This window comes from Xenia sp. Carnegie-2017, unplaced genomic scaffold (genome assembly GCF_021976095.1).
Source record: "Xenia sp. Carnegie-2017 unplaced genomic scaffold, XeniaSp_v1 HiC_scaffold_22, whole genome shotgun sequence".
NCBI lineage: Eukaryota > Metazoa > Cnidaria > Anthozoa > Malacalcyonacea > Xeniidae > Xenia > Xenia sp. Carnegie-2017.
The window spans coordinates 2,650,673-2,663,234 of record NW_025813485.1 but is presented as its reverse complement, the minus strand read 5'-3'; the positions used below and the strand labels follow the sequence as shown (position 1 = coordinate 2,663,234).

The following is a 12,562-nucleotide window of genomic DNA, read 5'->3' as shown; positions in this document are numbered from 1 at the left end:
GATGCTCTACTGGTTCTTTGGATAGATCTCCCTCTGGCCACCATAGAAATCTCAGTGCATTACAGTCTTCTGGCTTAACCTTCACCTGATGGAACATCTTCTCAATATCTGCCATTACCGCTATCTTTTCCTGCCTGAACCGCAACAATACACCAACTAATGAATTGGTATAATCTGGTCCTTGAAGAAGCTGATTATTTAGGGATGCGTTGTGGAACTTCGCAGCACAGTCAAAAACGATTCTTGTCTTTTCTGGTTTTTGCGGGTGTGTCACAGGGTGATGAGGCAGATACCAAACCAGTTTTTTGAGTGACTCGTCCTGTGTATTTTGTTTATCCACTTGAACTACTTTAGCGTGCCCTTTTGAGATGTATTCCTTCATCGTTGCCTTATAATTTGCGTGAAGTATGGGGTCCCTCTCAAGTCGTTTCTTCAAATAAGCAAGTCTCCTTTCAGCCATAGACTTATTGTACGGGAGAGTGGGTCATCGTATTTCCAAGGAAGACCAATTTCATATTGATGATTTTCTAGCTTGACAGTTCTATCCATTATTGCCTTTGCGCGACGATCCTCGACCGACAGACATTCTTTAACGTCAGCAGCCGACTCGCTAAACTCTGAATTGTAGAGATTTTGCAATTGCTGACGAATGGAACTCATACCATCTTCCCTTTCCATACACCCAAGAGCTTGATCAACATGAATGAAGTTCATCTGAGCTTCTTGATAAGGTTTTCCCTTCAGAGGTCCCATCACCGTCCAACCGAGGATTGTCCGTATTGCGTAGGGTTGATTTCTTTTCCCAGAACGCACTTCAAGGGGGGCAAAGAGCTTCGGGAACGTCACTTCCAATAAGGATAGTGACTTTCTTATCCACTAAATCGGTTAGATTAACGCCTTTAAGGTGAGACCACCCTTTTTACATCAGTGTTCGTGGGAATACTTTCTAGAGCAACAGGAAGAGTGTTGGTCGTCCAAACTTTATCTAGTCTGACACCTTTGCCCGTGGATACTCCAACCACATCGAGAGATAACTGTTGACCCTTACTTTTGTGGCTGCCTGAAACAGTCGCTAACGTGAATTCGATGGGTGAGCAATCGGCTCCAAGATCTTCAGCTAAACTGGTTAAGCACATGGTTGTGTTGGAGCCACTGTCTAAGAACGCATAAGTTTCTATCACACGACTACCATAGGGTGCGCTGACCTTAACTGGAATAACTTGCAAACCTATACGACAACTGCTATATGATGAATTTGTCGCGCCAACTCCAGACGTTGGGAGTGCTTTGGATTGGCTGTCGCTTTCAGATGGTTCAGGATTTGGATTACTCCTTTCACTTGATTTAGAATCCTTAGCCTTTATTTCGGATGAGTGTAACAAAGGATGGTGCCTTCTCTGACAACCTTCAACACCGCATATGCGGGCACCTCTGCAGTCTTTCACGAAATGTCCTGGGCTCAAGCAAGCATGACAAACTTTGTGCGTCTTTACTAGGTCTTGTCGTTGCTGAAGATTTTGAGCCCTGAACTTGTGACAGCGTTCAAGATGGTGTGTGCCTTTGCATAGTACGCAGGATAAATTTCTTCCCTTTGATTCACTACTGTCAAATATTCTCTGGCTGTGAGTTGCTAAGTTTGTGCTATTCCCACTAAACAAGAAGGATTTCTTCTTCAATCTGTCAGTTCCATCCTTTCGGGTTTCATTTTTCGAGGTAATCATTTGACCAAAGTACGTACTAGCCACGGCTGCGCGGGATTGTATGAATTCAGTTAAATGAGAGAAATCTGGTGTGATGTGATTGTCGTACATATGGCTTGCTTTATCAGCCCATTTTGACTTGAGATGCATTGGAAGGCGGCTAACTACCCTTCCCAGAGTGTCCATCGAATTGATACTTGCCCGATTTCCTAACTGAATAGAACCAAGGAGACACGTTTCCATATCTCTTGCTAGCTGCGACAATTTCTCGGCTTCGTTTACTCTAATTGGCGGTCCATTCAAGACTTTCTCAAGGAATGCTTGGGTTACGATGTGATTTCGACCAAAGTTTTTTCTCAGGATTTCCTTAGCACGCTTGTATCCTTGATCCGGAGGCATAATGATGCAATGCTCTATCGCTTGTCTTGCTGTTCCTTTACAATACTGAATAAGGTAATTCAGTCGATCTGCATCATTACTTTCTTTACTCTCGACATTCACTTCAAAATTCTTCATGAACAACGGAAAGTTGCGAGGTTCGCCATCAAAACTCATGTATTCCCTTTGAGGCATTCTTAATCCCTTCACTACTTCGTCCATCGTAATCTGCTGCTTCTCTAATAGATATTGTAACTGCGACGAATTGTCTCGTTGCAAGCTTTGCTGAGTTTGACATCCAGTTCCACTGGTTATTATACTTTCTTGGGGTACACAATTTCCGGTAGGAGGTATCGCCAAGCGCTGACTTAAACTGCTTCTGTCGATTGGGGTTGAAGGTTGCTGGACTGGGTTTTTATCTGGTTCACGAGCGTTACTACTACTTTCCCTGTCCGACAGTTGATGTTCAATATCATTACCAAAAACTTCTTCTTCAAGCTTCCGAAGCTCATCTCGACGTCGTTGTATTTCCCGTTTCTTCATAGCCATCTCATGCTCAATTCTCGCCTGATGCATTTCTTTCTCTAGTTTAAGCCTTGCCTCCCTCATCTGCTTGTTCAGCTCTTCTCTTCTATTAATTTCCAATTCTTCAAGTTCACGAAACCGTTCTGCCCATTTTGAATCAAGCGCGCTCGTTACTCCAGCCCCGTTGTCTTCAAAATTTGTTGTTTGCGTCGGCTTTTCCCACGCACGAGCAGTCCGCGTGACGTTCACGTGAGAAGCTGCTTGTTTACCGATATTAGAATTGGACTGGAATACAGGAGCAAGAGGCGATAAAACCGAATTATCCTTCAAAAATGAAGCGACCTGACTTAGACCAAGTTCAAGCTCCTGTTCCTGTTCGTCTGCTACTCGCTCCGGCGAACCCAAACTCGTCGAAGCCTCGTCAGAAACGACAACTTGCTTGTTTTGTACGACGACGTTCGGTCCGCTTTCAGCTCGCTCGCTACCGTCATCTTCAGCGGATTCAATCATGTCTTGATTCGTATTGTTAAGCGAATTCTCTCCAGATTTAGCTCGACTCACTTGACCTGGAGGACTTAACTGTTCGCCAGACGGCTGAAGTACGCGTTTTGATAAGCCTTTAATTTTCGACTTTTTACCTTGACCCTTTCGTTTCTGAGTCATTGCTGATCGATTAAACAACAATTACGAGAACTATATAAGCTTCAACAATTCCAGGCTTATGTGACCAGCAAGATACTCGTACATAAACTACTATTAAAACGACGACCGGTATACAGATAAATCTTTATTTCAATGCAATGCGTCAAACGTACGGTTCTAAACGACAGAGTATAGATATTAACATAACCGACAAGGAGGCCTAGAGCCGTAATCATCGTTACCTCGTAATTTGGCCACTAAATATAAACATCCATGTACAAAAAATACACCACTATACATGAATTGTGCTCAATCTCAAAAGACCCCAAAAACCATGCTTTTATACGGGTCCCTTTTGTTTTTCATAATAATTAGCATAATAATTAGCATAACCTAAGCTCTATGCATCTCGATCCTACAAGAAATGTATGTTAGTTTTCCTCTTTCTTCATTTATATGTAAAGCATTTATATAAAATATGGGACGGGTAGACTTATCCCTGGCAGATTTTTTATGAAGTTTGCCCTCATACCGAATATTCAATATTACACACGTCGTGTTGAAGTAGAATATTTCTTAGCAGTGTAAGTAATAAACAGTAATCAGTAGGACCACTTTTTGGTGCTACTCAGTGCCGTGTATTTAATTACGTTCATCACTATGGTGAGCCACTTCATCTTGTTTGTCATGCAGAGGGAGAGAGCAATCTGTTGGTAGACTTTAGAGTGACTCTTACTGTTTGTTCACAAAACTGTGACTTGTTTGAGAACAACGGATTGCCATCACAATTGAAAGGCCCAATTTTTCTTTGTGGGGTAAAATCTAACGTATTTACTATTTTGTTGTTTATTATAAAATTCAGGAAAGTTTTTTGAGAAATTTTCGAGTATAAAAAATGTTGAATACTTTGATTACACACTTGGCTTCTTGCCCGAATAAACTTGGAATCTTTCTTTGAACACTCTCACGATTTTTGTCTTTGGACATTACGTTTGTACATTTCTTAATCTAAGCCAGGCCTCTGACGTTATCTTCGAAACAAGTAACATGTGATTAACATGTGACGACCCGCTGATGTACTCATTCCTTACTCCGTAAAAGAATTCAATATCTAGATCTTCATTTCTGTCTTTGTGCTTTCTGTCTTTTTCATAAGTGTCACTGTATCTAAACCATGCACTTGTCCTTCAAATAATCTTGTCACACAATACATCTGACATTCATCACCCCATCTATACCCAGCTGCTACATGCTTTTTTTCATATCCTCTATTGCTTTCAATGCTTTGAATTGTTGATCCTAAGTATCCAAAATCCTCAACCTCATTTTAAACAAAATCATCTAACTCTTTTGACTAACTTTCGTTCCTCTTTTCTAGACAATGCGTCGAGTTCTTTAAAGTCCAGTCTACTTGTTTCCTGCTCTCTTCACAAACTACATTTTCATCATCAAAAGGTTGTTATCCATTGATATAGCGAGATCCTTGGTGCGATCTAACTCTGATCCAACCTCCATCTTAAAATCTTCAATCATGCTTACAGCATACACTCCACTATCTTGAAATTTTCACACATATGATATATGATTTCTCTCCCTATTTTTATCGTATGATTCCTCTAAATTTACAAGTTGAGTTAAAGATAGATTTTTTTCATACGTCATTAAATTGTCCTATTGATTATAAGCAGCTTTCTTTTACGTTATTTTTGTATTTGTAACTGCCGTCTCAAAGGCAGTCACTTTGCTGGCATACAACTATACTGTTGCTAAAAAATGCCTATTTCTGTTTTTAGATCAGCTGCCACTACTTACGTCGCTCATTAATTTTCTTTCTCTCCAGTTACTACAACCCCTTGTTTTCTCAGATGTGTACCAACGTAGTTCTCCTTCATTCCTCAATCATTATTTAATTCTTTGGGATCTTGTTGAACGACGGAGTTATTATAACATTGCAGAAAATTTTTTGATATTTCTATGCCTAACCTGTTACACATCTCTCCACCTTTATTTCTTTCTTTTATTTTCACATTTCTTCTACTTTGTATCTACACGATGATGTATTCTTGTTTATCTTCTTCCTCGTAATGTTCGAGATCTTCTTTTCTAAGCTCTTTCGTTGCATATAAACAACTACACTTACTCGTTGCACCACAAGTCTTTCTAATTTCTTTCCGTAAGACACACAAGCCGACTTAATTGAATATGCCTCCAGAGTCACGTTTGCTAGTTGGCAACCTATCTATCTTTCCACCGATTCTCCTTTCTACCAACTTTAGCATTCTTTCAAGCTTCTCATATAGTTCTAATGTATGAATGCTGGACGTTTCTTTGTCTTTTTCATGCAAAAAGTAACACTCTTGTGTTTCAAAATGGCCATGATAAATGTAGCTGAACAAGAAAACTGAACGTTCGGACTAAAAACAACTTATGCTTTCTCATACGTTTGGAAATTCACTCCAGACGTACTCAGCGGTCAACATAGAAAACAAGACGATTTTGTATTAGACCAGAACGCACAAGCGCTAAGTGAGACAAATTGTTGTCCCATCAGTCTTTTCCAGCATGTGCAAGATAACCTAACAGTCCCGCTACCTCTTCTCTACAGATTCTCGATATTGTGCATGGATGACCCCCCGAGATAAAACTTTCTTTCCTATGTGCCTGTAGGTTTTTTATTTAGAAATTAAAGACGTAAATGGTTTATCTCAAAAGTTTGACAATGTTATTAGTATTCAAGAAGCTTTTCTTTTGTTTGGAGAACGTGTTATTTACTTGTTATTTACATATTTCTAGATATTTTGATGTGTAGCTACTTAATTATTTCAACAGTAATTACGACTATTACATCTCTACCGTAAAACATTATGGTACATGGGTAACGTAAACAAAGTTATTTAACCGTTATCTAGAGATATAATATGACTGCTGCTTGTGAACGTGAAAAACATGTTATAATTCACGGTACAACTCTTATAAAGGGTGTTCTCGAAAATTAATTAAAGCTAATTTTGCCAAATAATCCAGATTTCATGTAACTTACCTCATACTGCACGTACCTAAAAAGCAGTTTTTATGTTAAATTTAGTGTGGGGGCGTGCCCTCCTTCTTACGCCACTGTTCTCTTGCTCACTTCCTGAATATTGTTCAAATTCATAAGCCGAAGTTGGTTATAGATATTACAAATAAAGAATTATGGAAACGTAGTTAAAAGCGCATGATTGTAATTGAAATGCTGTTTGGCTGTTTGACTGAAGTAAAATTTTGAAAAATGTCGTAAATTAGTAAATGTTAATATTTATTCTAGAAAACAACCCTTGAAAATATAAGAATTACAATTATAGAAAACTAAAAATGCACGTTACTCCTCTGCTTTGGTAAACCATCCAGGTGGACATAATCAGACATGTTGATTATTTTTTTCTTCAGCTGCATGTGCGTTAAAAATCACGTTCAATTTCGAGTTGCTTTTCTCCACGTTATTCTCTTGATCTGTCATATCTGTAACTTGATTCAATATTCCAGCGCCATACGCATCGCCCATAACATTGTTCACCGTTTGAATTCGGTCTCTGTGTATGTATTAAAAGTAAAATATGATAGTCCAGGTGGCTCACATTAAAAAAGCTGATATTTTAAAAACCTTTAGACAATGAATCATGAACTATCTGCATTTAATCCTACTATATTAACTCACATAAACCAATCAATCGCGAAGATAAGGCCAATATATTTTGTAGGAATTCCTACTGCTTCAAGACATAAAATGGTGTAGGATAATCCGGCACTGGGAATTTCTGAGGCGCCAGCTGATACAAACATTGCAATCAAACTATATAGAATATATGAATAGATTTAAATCGTTGTTAACTCGTCATTTGCCGGACAATACAACAATCTTTCATACATGCACATGCCGTACGAGTAATATCACCTGCTGAAAAAGAAGTTTTCATTTTATATTATAGAAAGGTGGAAAAGTTACTTACGCTGTTAGAACGACTTCTCCAAACGACAGATTGATTTTTTCCAAGTTTGCCAAAAATATAACAACAGTAGCAAAGTATAACGCGCTACCGTCCATATTGCACGTTGCACCAATTGGTAAACAGAATTGAGCAACTTTTCGATCCACTTTATTGTTTTCTGTAACGCAGCGTATGGTCACAGGTAGTGTGGCTGAGCTGTGCAAAAGCAGAAACACAATGTTTTTTTTGTAGTTTGTTAACTATACATTCTGTTTGGACTGGAAGAATTTAAAACTTTTTTAAGGATTACGTAAATCCAGCAATAAATATTGCATTTGGTAACTGCATATCGGGCAATTAAAATGTCCTAAAAGTATTAAGTACCAGTGGTGGAAATCTCAGTGCAGGGTGTGTGGAAATCTCAGTGCAGGGAGGTGGAGATGTAATTTGTTTGAAATTTTCGATTTTGTCGCGAATGCTGCGTAGCATTGAGAAATTCATACTTAAATATGATTATATTCAAGCTGTATTTTCTTGTTATTTGCATGTTGTTGTGATATAGACCCCAGGACATCTTCTATCGACCCCGATTTTCAGTGAATCCATCTTTGAAAACCGCTAATGAAAATAATTCATAGAATTTGGTCAAAGACCAAACAATTTTGAAGCAAGTAATTCGAAAATATCGCACCATGACTTCATACGTATAAATATATGTTGGAAATTTACAAAGCTTTGCTCCCTACTTCACCTCTACAACTAAATTTCCACCACTGCATATTGAGTACAAATATACAAATTATAGGGGGTTATAGGAGATATTGTGAGGATTGTCAAAGTTTTCACTAATACAAATATACACATTGTAGGGGGTTATAAGAGATATTGTGAGGATTGTCAGAGTTCTCACTACTAAACGGAGCTGTATTTGTATTTATTTACCTCGATGATGTTCCAAATGCTGTGATCATTGCTGGAACTATACCACCTAAATACTTCAATGGATTCTTTCTCACAAAAAAAAAGTATAGCGAAGGGTAAACTATGAACGCTTGAATGAAACAACCAACAAAATTTACGGTGACGAACAAACCAACATTCTTAAATGTTTGTACGATATCCTCAACTTCCGTTAAACTTCCAGCGATCAAAGATAAAATACCGATAGGTGAAATCCTATAGGTTAAATTTATTGAAGGAACTTTTTAGCATTTCAACAATAATTACTATATGTAAGAATGTGACAACATCGAGTTAAGTTAGCTTACATGTAAGATTCACACTTACCACATTATCCATGATACAAGCATCATAATAACATGCAACCAAGCTCGACAAAATTCCAACAAAGGACGACCATCTTCTCCTAGTTTTCTTAGGATTACTCCAAGAAGAATTGAAAAGATAATCAGACCCATGAAGTTTGTACCATCTTTGTCGATAGTACCAGAAAATTTGTAGGATTTCGCATGTTTGATAATCGTTATATTTTACGATTTGTGCTCCATGGTAGAACAATGTTGTTTCCAAGAAGATCAGCTGCATCCTCAGCAGATTCAGGGATACTTATGTTTTCCTTCCGAAAATTTATGCTCTTCTCTGCGAAGTTACTTTGTGTCTACAAATGAATACAGACCCTGTTAGTTGTAATAAATTTTAAATTATTAAACTGTTCCATCGCCAGAATAATGTCTTATTGGAAATTATAATGTTTTATATTCGAGTAGAATTTGCGGTCAATAGTCAATTTATTGGAGAATATGTTCAATGATGAAATGTGTCCCAATACATCTTTTTGCAATTCACCATTACGAACATGAACAAAGTCTACAAAAAGCAAAGTTTTGCATTGTTTGTAACCATTAAGAATCGCAAAAATAAAACTGCTGCTTTTAAGTTTGTGTGTATCAGTATTACCACGAACAATTTAATTCAAATGAACACAAAAATAACAAGGTCAATCTGATCAGAAGCACACGGCAGGATATGTAGACAGCCACATAAAGAGAAACTAACCTTTTAATTCAAACATTGTTTTTTTTCTGTATCTCTACGATATTTCTCTGTATATTGAATAATAGTATCTACCATTTCTCTCCCCCCAAAATATCGATCATGTTGTTTATGAACCAACATTGTTACCGTTTTTAACATGTTTTATAATTTCTATTAATTTGAAATGGTGGTGATTCTGTTGAATATATTTAAAACAAAAAATTATCCACTATTCAACTTACATTTATTTATTTGTGTTTTTCAATATACTTGTGGTGGGTATAATGATTCGAAAATAAGAATACATCAGTTTCTGACTCTTTTCCCCATTTATCTTATATTAAACAAAAGTGCGTAAAATATTCTTGAAAGGAAGGATTCGATTTTTTGACTTTTCCAAAAAACATTAAAATGAATTTGAACTCAGAAGAATTTCGATTATTTTATCGCTGAGTGCACGCACGTAAACATACACTTACTGATTTTAATGTTGCTTCCATCAAATTTTTTGGGATCAAATTTCTATAAAGCAAAATATCAAATCTCTCATCGTTTGAGCAAAGAACAGACGTTTTGTTATTTCTACAAAGTTAAGCATGAAATATCAAATCATTTGAGTTTGTAACAACTTTGCATTTAGGGTTCTTAGGCGACTATATGGCCAAATCAATTGCCTACTCACCACTAGTAGGAGATATTTATTATATCAAGTATAAAACTAGGTACGCCAGGTGTACATGTGGGGTAGCCTTGACATGTACAGAGCTCAAATATTGTTTATTTGACGTATACGAACATAAACATAAAAATATAAAAGATTTTCATGAAAAAAACTTTATGAAAACATCTTTAGTGAGGTCTGAAGGTCATTTCTGCGTGATGATAATAAATTCGAGTAATAACAATATTTTTTTGTCAAAATGCCACAAAATAAAATTTTAACGATAAACGATGAATTGGTGGCTATATTAAATAAAAACTATTTTTGAGATATTTACTACACGCACAATTTTAAATTTCCTTAATCCTAAATTAACCATTCGAGCACAGTAAATTCAAATAAGAACAAACTGTTTTCTTCCGCCATAGCAGGCAATTCTGGCAAGACAATATCATACAAATTTAATCCTATTTTTAGGCAATGGGCTGTGTTGGTTTGTTGTAACAACATATATATATTTAAATAACATTTGTTAGGAGTTTGTTTTTCAACCATAGTCAGCAAAATAGAGAGAGGATTACACACTTTGAACGTAAATGACATGCCATGCTATACTTCCGCCATGTCTACATACGTATTCAGAAAAGTGATGTCATTTCCTGTGCTTACAGGCTACAGGCGACCGCTTCCAATGAAACAGTGTGTTCAGCCTGCAAATAGGCTGCCATAAAATTAACGAAACTACATATAATTTTTCTTAAATATCAGTCACAAATTCAGATGGGCATCAATAAAATAGGGAACACTTAATTATCCAAACATCACACACCTCTTCCATTACTGTCTTCCAAAATAATGAAGTAGCAGTTGATTGGTCACACCGTTATCATAATGAAGTTGTTATACTGTTGTTTATTTTCAAACCTGTTAAACAAAAAAGTTGTTACACTCTGTAATTATGTGGCTGTATATGAAAGTCATCAATCGTTTATTTAACCAATCAAGAATGAAAGCTGTTGTGTGTTTGTTCGTCCAACTAATTGCTTACTACAAAGACAGTTTCTGTTGAACATTGGGGATGCACACATCACTACCCTAAAATAGTTAAACTAGTACTAACATATCACGGAGTAAATAATTGACATAGTTGAAAGTTTTTAAAGACAAACGTAGTCTTTCGAGGGAAATGAATAGTTTTGCAATAATTTATTGTGTACCTACCTTAGTAGATCAAGGAATGAATCCAAAGCGCTAATTGGGCTCGATTCATTGAATTCATCATCTCTTTTTGCTGTGTGATCTTTCCCAGGTTTTATAATCATTATTAGTGTTATGCCAAGCACAGTGGCGAAAATGGTAGTTGTTAGATAATACAAGAATGTATACTTTCCCAGCTTTTTTGCTTTGCCGGTGTCAGTCTCTGCCAAAGCTACCACGATAGTACTTATTGTTAGGGGTATTATGATCATTCTTAGCATTCGAATAAACAGTTCACCGGGAAACTTGATGTACATAACCATTTTCTCGGGCTCGTCGGATTTTTGAACAGCATCGTGTAAAACAATCCCAATCAAGAAGCCCAGGAACACCGAAATGATAACTGCAACAAACTGTTTGTTTGCTATCAAGAACCTCAACAGTTTCCAAAATGACATTCCTCCTTCAGATTCTAATTTAGTCAATTGTGACTCATTAACATCATCGATATCTTCATTTAGTCTGCGATTTTCTTTGACGAACGACATACTGTAAGAACTAAGAAATTATGTGACGGCACGTTTGATAACAAATAATTTAATATCTCATTTACTAACAAAAGCTTCGCTACATTGAGTTTTACGCATTACCGACTTGCACGAAGCGTATTATTGCTAAGCTGTATGCAATATTCTATTTATAAGAAATGTATTGTAGTTTTCCTCTTTCTTCATTTATATGTAAAGCATTTATATAAAATATGGGACGGGTAGACTTATCCCTGGCAGATTTTTTATGAAGTTTGCCCTCATACCGAATATTCAATATTACACACGTCGTGTTGAAGTAGAATATTTCTTAACAGTGTAAGTAATAAACAGTAATCAGTAGGACCACTTTTTGGTGCTACTCAGTGCCGTGTATTTAATTACGTTCATCACTATGGTGAGCCACTTCATCTTGTTTGTCATGCAGAGGGAGAGAGCAATCTATTGGTAGACTTTAGAGTGACCCCTACTGTTTGTTCACTATACTGTGACTTGTTTGAGAACAACGGATTGCCATCACAATTGAAAGGCCCAATTTTTTTGTGGGCGTAACAATCTAACGTATTTACTATTTTGTTGTTTATTATTAAATTCAGGAAAGTTTTTTGAGAAATTTTCAAGTATGAAAAATATTGAATACTTTGATTACACACTTGGCTTCTTGCCCGAATAAACTTGCAATCTTTCTTTGAATACTCTCACGATTTTTGTCGTTGGACATTACGTTTGTACATTTCTTAATCTAAGCCAGGCCTCTGACGTTATCTTTGAAACAAGTAACATGTGATTAACATGTGACGACCCGCTGATGTACTCATTCCTTACTCCGTAAAAGAATTCAATATCTAGATCTTCATTTCTGTCTTTGTGCTTTCTGTCTTTTTCGTAAGTGTCACTGTATCTAAACCATGCACTTGTCCTTCAAATAATCTTGTCACACAATACATCTGA

The 12,562-nt window shown here is 36.7% G+C and overlaps 2 protein-coding genes across 2 annotated transcripts; both read right to left on the bottom strand.

Annotated features, from left to right (window-relative positions):
- Window positions 1-6,449: 6,449 nt before the first annotated feature.
- Window positions 6,450-11,630, bottom strand: LOC124445938 (excitatory amino acid transporter 1-like). Its single transcript, XM_046996722.1, has 7 exons — window positions 11,088-11,630; window positions 9,685-9,727; window positions 8,498-8,828; window positions 8,153-8,386; window positions 7,232-7,426; window positions 6,940-7,074; window positions 6,450-6,814 (listed from the first exon to the last, which is right to left on the bottom strand). Exons 3-7 carry the CDS (start codon window positions 8,626-8,628, stop codon window positions 6,643-6,645), a joined length of 867 nt encoding a protein of 288 aa, XP_046852678.1. The 5' UTR covers window positions 8,629-8,828; window positions 9,685-9,727; window positions 11,088-11,630; the 3' UTR covers window positions 6,450-6,642.
- LOC124446907 (excitatory amino acid transporter 3-like) lies at window positions 11,084-11,611 on the bottom strand. Its single transcript, XM_046997791.1, has one exon. It carries the CDS (start codon window positions 11,609-11,611, stop codon window positions 11,084-11,086), a length of 528 nt encoding a protein of 175 aa, XP_046853747.1.
- Window positions 11,631-12,562: the final 932 nt, after the last annotated feature.